At 41.9% G+C, this 16,876-nt stretch overlaps 1 protein-coding gene across 4 annotated transcripts in view; it reads left to right on the top strand.

Moving 5' to 3' along the window:
* The first annotated feature begins 471 nt into the window (after positions 1-471).
* rtn1a (reticulon 1a) overlaps positions 472-16,876 on the top strand; it is a 226,021-nt gene continuing 209,616 nt past the window's right edge. For all 4 annotated transcript variants that reach the window (XM_068038825.1, XM_068038827.1, XM_068038828.1 and 1 more), the window contains exon 1: positions 472-839. In XM_068038825.1, the coding sequence (XP_067894926.1) occupies positions 617-839 (223 nt within the window). In that variant the 5' untranslated portion in view covers positions 472-616. The remainder of the gene's footprint in view (positions 840-16,876) is intronic.

A 16,876-nucleotide genomic window follows, 5' to 3' on the forward strand; every position in this document is an offset into this window, starting at 1 on the left:
ATCAATTTCTTGTACTTCCCATCTAGGTAAGTGATGAGGAAAAACTCCACCGTGCACAAAAGGCGGTGTCGGCTGGAACGCAGATAGTCTGGCCAAAATTCTACAGTTTCAATGGGTGCGGCATCAATGTACGTGTGGCTGTTAAAACCCAAGGGCTACTTTTCAGTCCCAAGGTGGGGACGTTAAATAAAACATGATCGTCCAGAGATCGGTTAGGCATGTGAATACAGATCAGACATTGGGTTCTTAATAATTCATTACATGGACAACTTCTTTCAGTGACTCCATGGGGGGAAAATATGTTTATAACGTTTTCGAAATAGTCAACGCTTTTAATGTTTCTTTAAAAGAATTGTCAACGTGATAATTTTATTGATTAATTTCTAATGTATAAATATTTACGTTCAGCTGTAGTCGGAATGATTCCCATCAGCCACCTCAATCTTTTAGTTCATCCTCCTAGATCTGACGTCAGGGTAGAAACACTGAAGCAAACAAGCCATTTTCATACAGGCTTCAGAGTGAGAGGCGGGGGAGTAGGAGTGAAAACAGTTACACAAAGAGACCAAGTTCTTTAAAAACACGCACTTCCTCACACTCCATCCATCCATCCACCATGGCGAGCAATCCTTTCGTCCAGCCGCTTGCAAAGGGAGAGTGGAGCGAAGGAGAGCACCCTGAGCAGACGGACAGTAGTGCTGGTGCCAGTCCGCAGACGGGGGCGGCTGTTGCTGGCTGGGATGCAGCTGCAGCTGCCGAGAGCTGGCGAGCCGAGATGAAGCAGCCGCTTGTACCAGACTCCAGGGGACAGCCTGTTACCAAGGCAACTGCATCCGCAGGTAAGGTGGGGCGGGGTGGGGGGAGGTGTTGGAAACGCGCACCGACTGCAGAGATGCTTTGAAAATTGTATGCGCTCGTTTAGTCAATCTCACTTCAGATGTAAAATGAGAGGTCGTTCAGCTCGCTTTTAAATGCTGCGATTTAACTAAATAATACTTTAATTAATGCTATTTGTGTTTGAAATATTAACTTCTGAAATTGTGGAAACATAGAATGCAATACTTATTGTGTTTTTAATATTGCAGACGCATTTTTGTTCCCGTCTATATAGAAATTGGCACGGATTCACTGGATTCTTTGTTTAAAATGTTGGCATTTATCCTTCAGCCAGATTTTCAGAACCGGATGAAGTAGACTTAAAAACTTGTTCCAAACAGGAGTTAAATTGCAGCATCTGACGAATCTTTATAGTATTACTGGCAGCATTTGAGTTAATTAAATATGGGGATTTTAATTTTATTTTAGATGCACAACGTTTGAAATTTAGACATTGGTATAAAGTTGGTTATTGGAATTTATTGCTACTTTGAACATGACATTTCGGTTCTCTAGGATGAGAGAGTAAAAATACAATATAGGCTATTTATAAAGTTAAAGAAGGATATTAGTTAATGGAGGAGTCCTTTGTTGTATCATGTAAGTTGGAAAAATATGGATGAATATTTGAAGTGTCAGATGAATCCCAGAGAAGTGATCCTGAATGCAGACTTTTAAAGATTCATTGTTCACAACATGCTATTTACTGGCTTTTGATTGTTGTGTTTCCATAGGAAAACAAACTGAAGTTGGCACCAAATGTGCATACTTCAGCATTTTGAGTTAAGTGCATTTTATAATTTAGTAAACTGCAGCCAATGTAGTTTCAGAAGGAGTAGATCCTGTTACACTGGCTTTGTTTTGAGAAAATTACATTCCAGGTTAATTTTTCAAATCCATATTGGAAAGCTCTATGAAGTGATGTACCTTGACTACCAAAAAGAAATGTGACAAAGTTACAAAGAAAAGCTACTATTTAAACTCAAATTTTAGGTCAAAACCTGCAAATATGTTTTTTTTAAAGCTAAAGGGTAGAAGTAAGTGCAGTGAAATGCCCTAAGAATTGGTGTTGTAATCCTATTATTATTCCAAATTTATATTAAAACTTGGGTTCAGAAGCTCAATGCAAATTACCCAAATTTGCAGATGGTACCACTCTAGAAGGGGCAGCTAATACAGAGGAGACAATTCAGGAAAATATCAATCAAGATATGTAAGTGGGTGGAACAATGGCCGATGCAGTTCAATACAGACAAGTGTAAGGAACTGTATATAGGAAGAAAAATGGAGAATAAAATTTATTCCATAAACACTGTTTAAATAGTTGAGATGTTTGAGCTTTCAGAATCTTGACACAGAACGTGACTGGAGCCTCAATCGAAGTAAATAGAATTCTAAGCTGTGCATGCACATATTATAGTCAAACCGTATAGTACTGTGGTCAACCAAAACTTAAGGGAGCTACTGGAGATGGTTTTGAGAAAATTCACAAAGCTGATCCCCTGGTCTATTCAGCCCTAAAAGGAGACCTTGCAGAGATATATAAATACAGTAATTGTACAGCAAAGGTAGATCTGAAACACTACTTCAAATAACACCATGAAATCAGGAGAAGCAAACACTTGTTAAACTAATAAAAGACAAACCTAAGACTTGTGTCTGGAAATTTTCACAGAATGTTTATGTTAAATACTCTCTTGGGTAAGACAGTAGAGGCAAATCCCTGGAATCGTTTGAGTAAATGTTGAGTGCCGAGATAGGGGAACTGTAGGGTCTTTCAAGATGCATGGTCTAAAATGGGACATAATCTTTCTCAGATCTTATTTAGGTAGACAAATCCATGCAATCCTAGTAGCTTGAAGGTTCTTTATATTCCTAAGTTCCAAGCACAATAGGTATTTTATGTAAAGTTAGTTGTAAAGAAAGCCTTAATCATAGAGTAACTGACGTTATTTAAATCATTTTGCCTGTTCTTTGCCCTCCGGTTCATCATTCAGCCTTTCAAGTCGGAAACAAAAACATTCTTATTTGAATGGCAGAATGTTGCACGTTTCTATGGTAGATACCCTGGAATCTGTTAATGTATGCTCAAACATTGTGAGAACTACAACAGTGTATCCAAACAATTTTAAAATGAGCTTATCATGCTGTTTCATGAATGCACTAATTTTGTTTTTGGATACTACTGTACAACATTTATTCGGGCAGAGGGCTTTAAGTACAGTGGGTGTTAACATTACAGTCTTTTGTGTTGATGATGCCGCACAATACTTAAGGCTGTTCAGTTTTTCACTAATGACAAGACATAAAAAAAGAAATGTGTTAAAATGTTTGTTACGCAGGGTAATTGGCCTTGCTATTTACTGATTCTTCATGAAGTCTTGGGATACAACATAGAAAGATTTACATTTGGATTAATTTGGTATTCTTCATTTGTAGTATGTTCCCTGGTGAATTTGTGTGGTAGATTATTGCTCTGTTGCCTTTGAGAAGCTGCAGTGCTAAAAGCCGATCAAGGCATTTACATTAGGTTTTAATGCAGATAAAATCCAGTTATAAGCATTTTCATGTTATGATGATCAAAGTTAGATGATATACTTCCTACTCAATAAGTTCAAGAATACTGTTTTTCCCTTACAAGATGAAACAGTTGTAAGAATGAGTGAGAAAGGAATTAATCTGAACTACTTTGAACTCAACCAAGCATTCCTAAACTGTAGCAATGCACTTGGAGGTCTGGTCATGCATTAATGTGACACTTTTTGACCAAGTTTGATGTTGCTTTACTCATTCCTGTAGGTGAAGGTTATCTTCTACAGTAAATCAAAATCTGGACTCTCTGGGAGTTGTGTGTTAACGATGAGAGTGAAGCAGTGAACTTTCTGAACTCTGGATATCATCCAAAATTTCTGTAGGAATAGTAATTTCAGATTTGTGGGTTACAAACAACAACTTGCATTTATTTGGTACCTTTAATGCAGATAAATGTCCCAATGAAGTGTAATCAGACACGTGCCGAGCCAATATGAACATACAAATTAGGAGCAGGAGTAGGCCACTTGGCCCCTCGAACCTACTCTGCCATTCGATACAATCATGGCTGATCTGATTGTAACCTCAACTTCTAATCCCTGTCTACCCCCAATAGCCTTTCACCCCAATGAAGGAGATATTGGGAAGGCTGACCAAAACTTTGGGTGAAAGGTGGGGTTTTAAGGGGGAACATAAAACAGAAGGGGGGAAATTGGAGAGGAATAAGTTGGTGAATTTCAGGTGTACAACGTCGACAGCTGAGGCTAGAGTGGAAGGAAAGCAGAGTTCGCGGGAGGGATTGTAGAACATTACAGAGATAGGGAGTGGCAAGGATATGATGCGATTTTTAAAAATTTGGATGGGAGGTCGATCAGAAGAAAAATTGGAATAGTTGAGTCTGGAGGTGATAAAGGCATGATGGACTGAAGTAAGGGCTGTATTGGGTGGTGTTAAAGAGGTAGAAATAGGCAGTCTTTATAATGGAGAGAATTTGAAATCAGAAGCTGAGTGAGACATCAGATAGGGTGGTGAGGTTATGAACATTCTTGTTCAACATGAGACTGTGTTCATGGAGTTTGTAGTGGGGGCCAAAGATGATAGCTCTTCCATTTATAGAATGTTTAACTGGAGAAAATTATCCAAAACGGGCACACTCAACACATGTAGGGCTGAATTTTGTGAGGCCTCTGTCATCGGGGTTTGTGGCCGGGGGTGGGGGGGGTGGTGGGCTGGAAAATTCGTCCGGGAGAGGGCCGCCATGACCCCCGATGCCGAGAAGGCCCCACTGCATTTTACCGGCGGCGGCAAGGCCTTGGTGCGGCCGAGCGGCGGGTACTTCATTTTAATATCATAATTAAGGTAAAATCATTCAAATAAACCTATCTTGTTCTGGCTGCTGTCCCACACCGATATTACAGCTGCCGGCCGCATCTCCCGTGCCTTCGGAACTCTGTTCGGAGTTCTGAGGTGAAACACTGGTGGGGAGGGGGGAGGAGTGAAATTATCGGGGCAGCAGGGGAAGGAGTGAGGAAAACATTTTTTATTGGGTGTGGGGATGGTGGGAAGGGGTTGAAGGGTAAATGTGACAAGGTTGGGGGGGAAAGTTCAGGTGGGAATAAAGTTCTTGTTCGTGATATAGGCCAATGCAAACAACAGTGGGGGAGTTGGGGAAAGGCCTCCAGCTTTTAATTATTTATTTAAAGAAAATCCACAGTAATGTCACTTTAAAAATTCAATTTCTTCCTCAGGGCTTCAAGCCCTTTAAAAATGACGCAGGACGCGGTTGCTGGGGTTGGCACGGCAGCCCCCTCTACATCATCGGGGGTGGCTGCTCTGCCCCCTCCATTTAAATGAACCCCTGCGCGAAATATCGCGGGGGCTTAGCGATGGCGCATCCGCGCGGGAAGACCGGCGATATCAGAGCGCACCACCGTGAATGGCATTGCACTCATAAATTCCAGCCCATAGAGTGGAGAGGTCAAGACAAGTGGTGGAGGGATGGAGCAGGGTACGTGTGGAAGCTGACCCCATGTATTTGGAAGACACCACCAAGAGGCAGCACGTAGACGAGATGAAGAGATGGCCAAGGATAGATCCCCAGGGATTCAAGAGGTAACAATGGGATGGAGGATGCTTTATAGTAGAAAGCATTTCTTCGGAAATCGAAATAATGCAGACTGACAAAAAGATTTCCTACATTTGAGAGTGGAAGTAGCCAATGCAGATATAGAACAACAAAATAGGCTCCAACAAGACAGTTCTGCAAATATAGTAACTGAATAAAAAAAAGATTGTTCAACAATGACTCGTCAAAAGGCTTGACTTGGAGATGATCATGCCAGGGCTTGACATAATCATACTTAATTCCTTGTGCAGGATGGATTGTAAATTTTAATGTTCATCAAATTGAGGGATTTCAGTTCTGGAGAACAGCCAACAGTTTTCCAGGCCAATGAGAATACTCAAAAGCTTGTTCTAGCAGAACCTAGGAATTATTGACATGAATCAATGAGAAAAAATAAATTTGAGCTGAATTTGGAGTTTCCAACTGAGTTTGAATTGGATTAAAAATAATGTATAAGTGGCTATAGTCATTTGTATTTAGTCGTTTGTTGGGGTGGAATGGTCTCTTTTAAATAATTACTTGAAGATTAAACTATTGAAATACATTTGCAAAATATGAAATCTTTAAGGGGCATAGTATAATAATGTTATACTAACAAAATTAAGATTTTGTGCACACACACAATTGTAATTTTTAAATCTAAGAAGGTGCAATGAAGCATATGAAGAAGCACTAATTGAAGGAGCAAAATTAACCGTGCATTAAAAATTACCTGAAAGTGAATAAGCCAAGCGACTAACTTGCTGGATTGCTAACACTGTAAATATAATTTGAATTGCTAACTCTTGTGTGCTGTGAAATTACAAGGGGTAAACACTGGCATCATTATAGAACTGAAAGGAGAAGGTCGTGATTTTAAATAGCTTTCTTGCAAGGCAACATATTATTTTGAAACCTGAAATGCAAGCAAATTTTATATTAAGCTAAGGCATCCTTATAAGTGATTTTTGTGCGATGTGGGGACAGGACTTTAGTGTGCCATGAACACTAAATTAAATTGTAAAGGTTAGATGGAAACTTTTTATAGGGGACGAATCTGAGCCACCGATTGCAGATCTGGTTGAGTAACGTTACTATTTTCTTTTTATCAATATTACAGAATAAAATGCTACTGCTTGTAAGGCTGACTTTAAATTTTCTGGAGTTTTTAGCAAAGTATAAATATTTGAGGCAAAATGGTATATTTTCATAGACTAAGAAATTCAGTTGTTCGGGGTTTTAATGTCATGCCACTGATTGAGTATAAGATAGTATAATCTCTCAAAGTTGTTTGATTTTTACGACGTAACTGCTTAATCAGAGGAACCTTTAAATTCCTACTATTCATTCTTGAAGTCTCGGATGATGAATTCTCACTTGTATTTGCCACCATAGGGGACCACAGGAGTCATTTCTCAAAGCTAGGTTTTAAGGGATTTTTTCACAAAGATTTTTGATTTTGATGGACTGGGAGCAAAGTACCCTCTAATTTTGTTTTGTAATGCATGGCTGATTCGTTTAAGCGCATGTTACCTTTAAATTTATTTGCACAGCCACGCATGCGCAATAACTTAACGTGGCCAACTTGTGCATGGCCTATGCGGGAACTTGCAGGTGGCTGTGCAGCTTAGAGGGAACATTGGCCGGCAGGAGCAGCAGTGCTTCATCGGAACCCACAGCAATATTGTGACCTTCTAATGACCCTTTCTTGCACTGCTCCCCAGCATCTGCCATAGATGCTTGACCATTTGCTGTACCCAGCTTGCTGAGAGGATGTTAATGATGCCCGAACCCTGAAAGTGGTTTGGGCCTCCCAACTACTGCATTGCTGTGGGTGTCCAAATTTCACCCATTTGAAGCCCAATTCAAAAGTCTCCCCACAGTTCTCTACCTACACTTAACTAATTCTGGTACTGAAAAGAGAATCCTTTGTTAAACAGAGTGAGGTTTGACCAAATGATCTCAAGAAGAGTACAAACAAGAATATCCTGGATCTACATCCAGGAGCACTGGATTGCTTGGATGAAACAGATATTGGAAAATTAGGTAGGTTGAGGCACACACCTGTTAAGGATCTTGACCAATATTCTTCCATTAATTTCCCCTTGCATCTACGGAAAAGGTCCAGATATAGATTTTCTTAAGGAATTAAAGGTATCTGACCTTCCACATTCCTTCTTAACCAACACAGCTCTTAATCTTTTTAGTATTTAATTTTCATGGGTTCAGGGCCATATTTTGTCTTGTAATAGGGATTGATTTTTGTCTCTGTACTGCCCCGCTTTTCAGAGCAAGACAAAATTTTAAAAAGAAACTTAACATTGACTTACAGCCTGAAGCCCTACCAAATTGAAAAACTGCTACCCCACCTTATCTTATAAAGAATGTCAATCTTCCTGTAGTCGGAAGGAAATAAATTGGCTGTTTTAAGGAGAGTTAAATGAGTACAATTAGGCATGTAAGCTGTTTGGGGGTTGAATGCTTCCTCTTGATGGTGATACTCATATGGCAAAATGTATTAATTAGCATTGGGAATTTCTTAATTAGGTAGACTGGAAATTATTGGAGTGGATAAAATTATCTGTACATTTAACTACCTGAAGACTTAAGAACAACTTGAATAGCAACCAAATATTTTTAGTTTTTGCAACTCTAATCCTCCCTGTGTGATTCAATTAAAATCCAACTAACACAAAGATAAATGCCAAAAATGTTTGGATGGAATCAAATATGATTTGGAGGACTTGTAAAGTTTAATCGTAAAAATGAAACATCTCTCAAGATTGATTGTAATAGATTTGCTGTAGTGATATAAACAGAATATAAACATCAAACTAGCTGGAGTCACGTCAAACTAGCTGGAGTCACGCCAGAGACATCCTTATGCATAAGAGACAAAGCAATCAATCAAACTTTGTCAAAACTATTGCACCATGATTTGTTTATGTTTAGTTATTAACATCTATGAATTATATTAGCAATGTAGCCTGAACAAGGGTCTAGGCATACACTACTTACTGTGCATTGGATAAAAGTTGTGAATTTTTTGAATTAATAAAGATTTACATTCTTCTGTGTCCTGGACTTTTATGAGGAAATAGCCAACCTAGCTGTATGCCACTGCGATCTTTTCCCCTTTTTCCAAAAAGGTACATCAGGGAAGGTGCTAACCTCACATCATGCTAGGTCAATTCATTTCAATAAATAGGGGGTGCTTAGTATATGATTTACTGGGAGCAACATGGGGTCAATGGTGTATTACCGGGTGCCAACAGTTCTTAAAAGGCTGCTATGCAGTCTCATAATTGTACTGCGATTGAGGAGAGAATTTGGCTGAGGATGGACAGTGACTGAGAACTGTACCACTTCATGACACAGCTTCAACAGAGAAGAGTGCTTCAATTTGGAGGAGAGCACCATTCCAATGCCAAGGCAGCATGGATGGGGTGAAAAAGGGAATGAATGCTCTCTCACCTGTGCCCTGAACCTGGGAGCAGATAAGGAAGATATTTGTTGGGTTACACAAGGTTGCCAAGGTAAGTGGTTGACATGTGACCGACTCTTCCAATATTGCCTTACGTTGTACCTGATTGGTACTTTAAACTTGCTGCACCTTCACAAGGGAAGAATGCACTGTACTTTGCCAGCTGATTTATCTTTCTATCTGCTCTGTAATATTCATGTTGTTCCTGGATTATGCAATGTTGCCATCAGTGTATGTTGAATCCGTGGCCCATTAAGTGTGACAAGTAACAACTTGGATTTATATAGCACCTTTAATGTAATAAAAGGTGTTTCACAGGAGCGTTGTGGAGCAAATTTGGGCACTGAGCTACATAAGGAGATATTAGGCCAGTGACCAAAAGCATGGGCAAAGAGGTAGGTCTTAAGGAGTGACTTAAATGTGGAAAGAGAGGTGAAGCGATATAGAGTGGGAATTCCAGAGCTTGGGGCCTCAGCAGCTGAAGGCAGAGCTAACAATGTTTTTTTAAAATTTGTTTCATGGGATTGTGGGCATCACTGGCAAGGTCAGCACTTGTTGCCCATTCTGTTGCCCATTCCTAATTGCTCTTGAGAAGGTGGTTTTGAGCTGCCTTCTTGAACCGCTGCAGTCCATCTGGTGCGGGTGCACTCACAGTGCTGACAGGGAGGGAGGTCCGGGATTTTGATCCAGTAACAGTGAAGGAACAGTCCAAGTCAGGATGGTGTATAGCTTGGAGGGGAACTTGCAGATGGTGGTGTTCCCACGCGTCTGCTGCCCTCCTCTTTCTGGGGGGAAGAAGTCACGGGTTTGGAAGGTACTGTTGAAGGAGGCGTGGTGAGTTCCTGCAGTGCATCTGGTAAAGAGTACACTGCTGCCATCCTGCATCGGTGGAGGAGGGATTGAATATTTAAGGTGGAGTGATTAAAATTGGGAATGCTCAATGGGGCAGCATTTCCAGAGTGCAGAGATCTAAGGAGGTTGTGGGTTGAATGAGATTACAGAGATAGGAAAGGGCGAGGCCATGAAGATTTGAAAACAAGGATTGGAATTTTAAATATGTGGCTTTGCTTGACCCGGAGTCTGTTTAGATCAGTGAGCACAGGGAAGACGATTGAGTGGGACTTGGTGCAATTTAGGACACAGGCAGGAGAGTTTTGAATTGCCTCAAGTTTACAGAGGGAGACCGGCTAGGAATGCATTGGGATAATCAAGGGTGGAGGTAACAAAGGCATGGATGAGGGTTTCAGCCGCAGATGAGCTGAGGCAAAGTTGAAATCAGGTGGTGTTATGGAGGTGGAAATAGGCTGTCTTCGTGATGTTGCAGATGTGTTGTAGGAACTTCATTCGGGATCAAATATAACACCAAGGATATGAAAAATTTGGTTTGGTCTCACAGTTGCCAGGAAGAGGGACAGAGTTGGTGGCGGGGGAACAGAGTTTTTGCTGAGGACCTGAAGGCAATAGCTTCAGTTTTCCCTATATTTAATTAGAGGAAATTTCTGTTCATCCAATACTGGAGTCTGACAATTTAGAGGGGAGAAGGAGTCGAGAGGTGGGGGTGGGGGTGGGGAGTGCGGGTGTTGGTAGAGCAGGGTGTTGTCAGTGTACATATGGAAACTGATGTCATGATTTCAGATGATGTGGCCAAGAGGCAGCTTGTAGATGAGAAAATGGAGGGGACCAAGGGTAGATCCAAAGGTAAACGGTGCGGGAGTGAGAAGAGAACCCATTGCAGATGATTCTCTGGCTATGACAGTATAGATATGAATGAAACCAGGCAAGTCCCACTCATCCAGATAACGGTGGCAAGACATTGTGAGCAGCAATTCGTGGTCAACCATGTCAAAGGCTGCAGACAGATTGAGGAGGGATAGTTTACCTTTGTCACAGTTAACGTGGACGTCATTTGTGACTTTGGTAAGTGTAGTCTTGGTACTATGACGGGGGCGGAAACCTGATTAGAGGGCTTTGAACAAGGAGTTCAGAGAAAGATGGGCACAGATTTGGAAGGCGGCAACATGTTCAAGGACTTTGGAGCTGAAAGGGAGGTTGGAGATGGGTGGTGGTTCGCAAGGACTGAGCGGTCAAGGATTGTTTTTTTTGAGGAGAAGGGGACAGAACCTGAGAAGAGGGAACTCTTAATACTGTCAGCCAACATAGGAACCAGGAAGGGAAGTTGAGTGGTTGTTTAGTTTAGTAGGAATAGAGTCTCGAGAACAAGAGGTGGGTCTCATGGACAAGATGAGCTTGGAGGAGGCATGAGGAGAGATAGGAGAGAGACTAGGAAAATTCACGATTAGGGAAGGGTGAATCTAAGCGGAAGTTGGGCCTTGGAAGCTAGGGGAAGGGAGGGAAGCAACTGATCAGGTAGTCTTGATCTATATAACAAAAAAGTCCATGAACTCATGGCAATTATTGTTGGAGTTGAGGATGGAGGAAGCAGGGGAGGTGGTTTAAGAAGATGGTGGTGGAGAAGAGAAGCCCAGTATTATTTTTGCATTCCTGAATTATCTTTGAATAGTGAGAAGTTATAGTGACGGAGAGCATTGCCCAATAAAGCTTTAAGTGGTTTAGCCTGATGCTGCGTTGAGTGGTTTAACGCCAAAGACGTTCAGCTCTACAACCCTTGGACTTAAGGGAGCAGAGATGAAGGATATACCAGGTGGAGTGACTTAGGGTGGGAAAGAGTAATAGTTTTAGTGGGGACAAGGGTATCAAAGGTAATGAAGATGGTGTGATTTAACGAATCAATAGCTGTTGAGGTATCATGATGGCTAACAGGTCAAAGGCTAGAGAGTTGGGAGTTTGAATGCAGAGATGAGTTGCTTGGGAGAGTTTTTTTCCAGGGTCAGATACAGAAAGAAATGGGCTTGGGAGGAGAATGTGGGTAGAGAGTGATATAAGTAAAATGATCAAAGATTGCCTTATCCGTGATACTTATGATTGCACTAGTGAGGCTACTTGAGGTAACTAGATTGAGGGGTCTCCATATATGTGGGTAGGAAAGTTTATATGAAGGGAGAGATTTAGGGAGGAAAGGAGGGAAGTAAACTCTGAGGAGGAAGGACCAGAAGTTTTGAGATGGAGGTTGAAATCGCCGAGGATGAGAAGTCATTCAGTGCAGAGGAGCACCAAGTACTCATGTGTTCCTTTTTATATTTGCTTTCAGAAGAAGTCTGCAAACAACAAAAAGGAATACATGTCGCGAGGAGGGGAGTCGCCAAAATGCTTGTTGACTCATTTATGAGGAGGGGGCTGTAGTGATATTGTGTGAGGGAAAGTATGAGATTAGTGGACTCTGCCAAGCTCTTGGCTAGTATCATTTGCTTTTCACTCCTTATATCTTTATTCACTCACTCATGCACTCCTCACACTTCCAGCATTTAAGTGTAGCCTCCTGGCAGTGGGCCAATTAAAGGGCTTGTTTTAGCTGCTGACCCCAAGGATGCTGCAATGATCACTTAGCTGAGTTGCAGACCACCCTGAAAAGCGTGGCCACTCTGGGATCATCTTCAGCAAAGATCCACTTGGCCAAGGTCCTGAGCAGAGTCTTGGTTTTCATCATGAATGCTGCGACTAAAGCTCAAGGTCTCCAGTGTGCCAGTGTGTGGCCAATGTCTTGTCTGGATGTCCCAGAATCACAGAATTGTTACGGTGCAGAAGGAGGCCATTCGGCCCATCATGTCTGCACTGGTTCTCTGAAATAGCAATTCCCTCAGTTCCCTTCCCCTGCTTTCTCCCCATAACCCTGCACATTCCTCCATTTCATCCAACTGTCTAATTCCCTTTTGAATACTTCAGTTGAACCTGCCTCCACCACGTTCTCAGCCTGCGTGAAAAAGTTTTTCCTCATGTCACTTTTGCTTCTCTTACCAAATGCTTTAAATCTATGCCCTCTCATTCTCGATCCTTTCAGGAGTGGGAACAGTTTCTCTCTATAAATTCTGTCCAGACCACTCATGATTTTGAATACCTCTATCAAATCACCTCTCAGCCTTCTTTTCTCCAAGGAAAACAGTCCTAACTTCTCCAATCTATCTTCATAACTGAAGTTACTCATCCCTGGAACCATTCTCGTGAATATTTTCTGTACTCTCTCCAATACCCTTGCGTCTTTCCTAAAGTGCGGCGCCCAGAACTGGATGCAATACTCCAGCTGAGGCTGAACTAGTGTCTTATACAAGTTTAACATAACTTCCTTGTTCTTGTACTCTATGCCCCTATTAATAAAGCCCAGGATACTATATGCTTTATTAACCGCTCTCTCAACCTGTCTTGCCACCTTCAATGACTTATGCACATATACACCTAGGTTCCTCTGCTCCTGCAGCCCCTTTAGAATTTTACCCTTTATTCCATGTTGTCTCTCCATATTCTTCCTACCAAAATGAATCACTTCACATTTCTCTGCATTGAACTTCATCTGCCACCTGTCTGCCCATTCCACCAACTTCTCTGTGTCCTTTTGGAGTTCTACACTATCCTCCTCACAGTTCACAATGCTTCCAAATTTCGTATCATCTGAAAACTTTGAAATTGTGCCCTGTACACCAAGGTCTAGGTCTTTAATATGTATCAGGAAAAGCAAGAGTCCCAACACTGATCCCTGGGGAAGTCCACTACAAACCTTCCTCCAGCCTGAAAAACATCCTGTTTCCTGTCACCCAGCCAATTCCATATCCATGTTGCTATCGTCCCTTTTATTCCATGAGCTACAGATTTGCTCACAAATCTGTTGTATGGCACTGCATCAGACGCCTTTTGAAAGTCCATATACACCACATCAACAGCATTGCCCTCATCAACCCTCTCTGTTACCTCCTCAAAAAACTCCAGCAAGTTAGCTAAACATGATTTTCTCTGAAGAAATCGATGCTGGCTTTCCTTAATTTATTTTTAAAAATTATTTAGAGATATAGCACTGAAACAGGCCCTTCGGCCCACCGAGTCTGTGTCGACCAACAACCACCCATTTATACTAACCCTACAGTAATCCCATATTCCCTACCACCTACCTACACTAGGGGCAATTTATAATGGCCAATTTACCTATCAACCTGCAAGTCTTTGGCGGTGGGAGGAAACCGGAGCACCCGGCGAAAACCCACGCGATCACAGGGAGAACTTGCAAACTCCGCACACGCACTACCCAGAATCGAACCTGGGTCCCTGGAGCTGTGAGGCAGCGGTGCTTACCACTGCGCCACTGTGCCGCCCATTTGTCCATGTGACTATTGATTTTGTCCCGAATTATTTTTTCTAGAAGTTTTCCCACCACCAAAGTTAAACTGACTGGTCTGTAGTTGCTGGATTTATCTTTACACCCTTTTTTGAACAAGGGTGTAACGTTTCCAATCCCCAGTCCTTTGGCACCACCCCCAAGTCTAAGGAAGACTGAAAAATTATGGCCAGTGCCTCTGCGATTTCCACCGTCACTTCTCTCAGTATCCTTGGATGCATCTCATCTGGTCCTGGTGACTTATCCATTTTAAGTACAGACAGCCTATCTAATGCTTCCTCTTTATCAATTTTAAACCCTTCTAGTGTCTGACTTACCTCCTCTTTCAACATTGCCTGGGTTGCATCTTCTTCCTTGGTAAAGGCAGATGCAAAGTATCCATTTAATACCTCAGCTATGCCCTCTGCCTCCATGTGTATATCCCCTTTCTGGTCCACAATCGGCCCCACTCCTCTTTTTACTATTTATATGCCTATAGAAAACATTGGGGTTTCCTTTTAAGGCTAGCTGCCAGTCTCTTTTCATGTTCTCTCTTTGCTTCTCTTATTTGCTTTTTCACTTACCCTCTGGACCTTCTATATTCAGTCTGGTTCTCAATAGTATTTTCTACCTGGCATCTGTCGTAAGCACACTTTTTCTTCTTTATCTTAATCTGTACCTCTTTTGTCATCCAGGGAGCTCTGGATTTGTTTACCCTACTTTTCCCCTTCGAGGGAACATACCTTGACTGTGCCCGAACTATCTCTTCTTTGAAGGTAGCCCATTGTTCATCTACCAGTTTTCCTGACAGCTTTTGACTCCAATTTATTTGCCCCGGCTCCATTCTTACCCCATTGAAGTTGGCCTCCCCCAGTTAATTATTCTTACCCTGGATTGCTGTTTGTCCTTTTCCATAGTCAGCCTAAACCTTATGATACAATGATCACTATTCCTTAAATAATCTCCAACTGATACTTGATCCATTTGGTCCACCTCATTCCCAAGAACCAGGTCTATCAATGCCTTCTTTCTTGTTGGACTAGCAACATACTGTTGTAGAAAATTTTCCTGAACATATTCTAGGAACTCGCCCCTCACTGCCCTTTACATTATTATTATCCCAGTCTATGTTTGGATAATCAAAGTCCCCATTATAACTACCCTATAATTTTGCACCCCTCTGCAATTTCCTTGCAAATTTGTTCCTCCACGTCCTTCCCACTCGCTGGTGGCCTATAGACAACACCGAGCAATGTAACTGCACCTTTTTTGTTCCTTAGCTCTAGCCAAATTGATTGTGTCCTCGACCCTCTGGGGCATCCTTTTTCTCCAGCACTGCAATGCTCTCTTTAATCAATACCGCCACCCCTCCTCCTTTTTTCCCTTTTCCTATCTTTCCTGAACACCTTGTATCCAGGAATATTTAACACCCAGTCCTGCCCTTTGTTGAGCCAGGTCTCTGTTATAGCCGCAACATCATATTTCTACATTGCAATCTGCGCCTGTATCTCACCAGTCTTATTAATCACACACTGTGCACATTAATCCTGATTCAGACTTTATTACTTTCTCAAACACTCCTTTCAGGTGAAGCAGCGATTTACTTGTACTTCTTTCAATGTAGTATACTGTATTCGCTGCTCACAGTGTGGTCTCCTCTACATTGGGGAGACCAAGCGCAGACTGGGTGACCGCTTTGCGGAACATCTCCGCTCAGTCCGCAAGCAGGACCCTGAGCTTCCAGTTGCTTGCCATTTCAACACTCCCCCCTGCTCTCATGCTCACATCTCTGTCCTGGGATTGCTGCAGTGTTCCAGTGAACATCAATGCAAGCTCGAGGAACAGCATCTCATCTACCGATTAGGCACACTACAGCCTGCCGGACTGAACATTGAGTTCAATAATTTCAGAGCATGACAGCCCCCCATTTTACTTTCATTTTTAGTTATTTTTTCTTCCTTTTTTCTACATTCTTTTTTACATTTTTTACAATCTTTTTTTGCATTTATTTCATTTCATCTTAGTTTGTTCAGTTTGCTTACCCACTGTTTTTTGCACTTGCTGCTGTTCAATATTCAGTGTATTTACACCTAATCTGTACTAATGCTTTGTCTTTCAACACACCATTAACATATTGTTTGCCTTTGCTCCGTGACCTTTTGGTCAGCTATGTGGCCTGGACAAATCTACACCTTCTCCTTTGTTATCTCTTGCCCCACCCCCACCTCACTTGTTTATAATCTGTGACTTTTCTTATATTTGTCAGTTCCGAAGAAGGGTCACTGACCCGAAACGTTAACTCTGCTTCTCTTTCCACAGATGCTGCCAGACCTGCTGAGTGATTCCAGCATTTCTTGTTTTTATTTCAGATTTCCAGCATCCGCAGTATTTTGCTTTTATTTATTACTTTCTCCCTTACTGTGACCCCACCTAATAACTTACTATTTCCTACTCTCGTGCTATTTATCCCCCCCAGTATGCTCTGCATTTTGGTATTCCTTTCTGATACTTGCTCCTGGTTCTCACACCCCTGACAAGTTACCAGCTTTGCTTCCCTCCAATCTGAGCTCCCTCTCGGATTCCCAGTTCCCTGACAATTTAGTTGAAACCCTCCCCAACAGCACTAGCAAATCTCCCTGCAAAGAAATTCATCCCAGTCCTG

The sequence above is a fragment of the Heterodontus francisci genome, chromosome 9 (genome assembly GCF_036365525.1).
Source record: "Heterodontus francisci isolate sHetFra1 chromosome 9, sHetFra1.hap1, whole genome shotgun sequence".
Classification (NCBI taxonomy): domain Eukaryota; kingdom Metazoa; phylum Chordata; class Chondrichthyes; order Heterodontiformes; family Heterodontidae; genus Heterodontus; species Heterodontus francisci.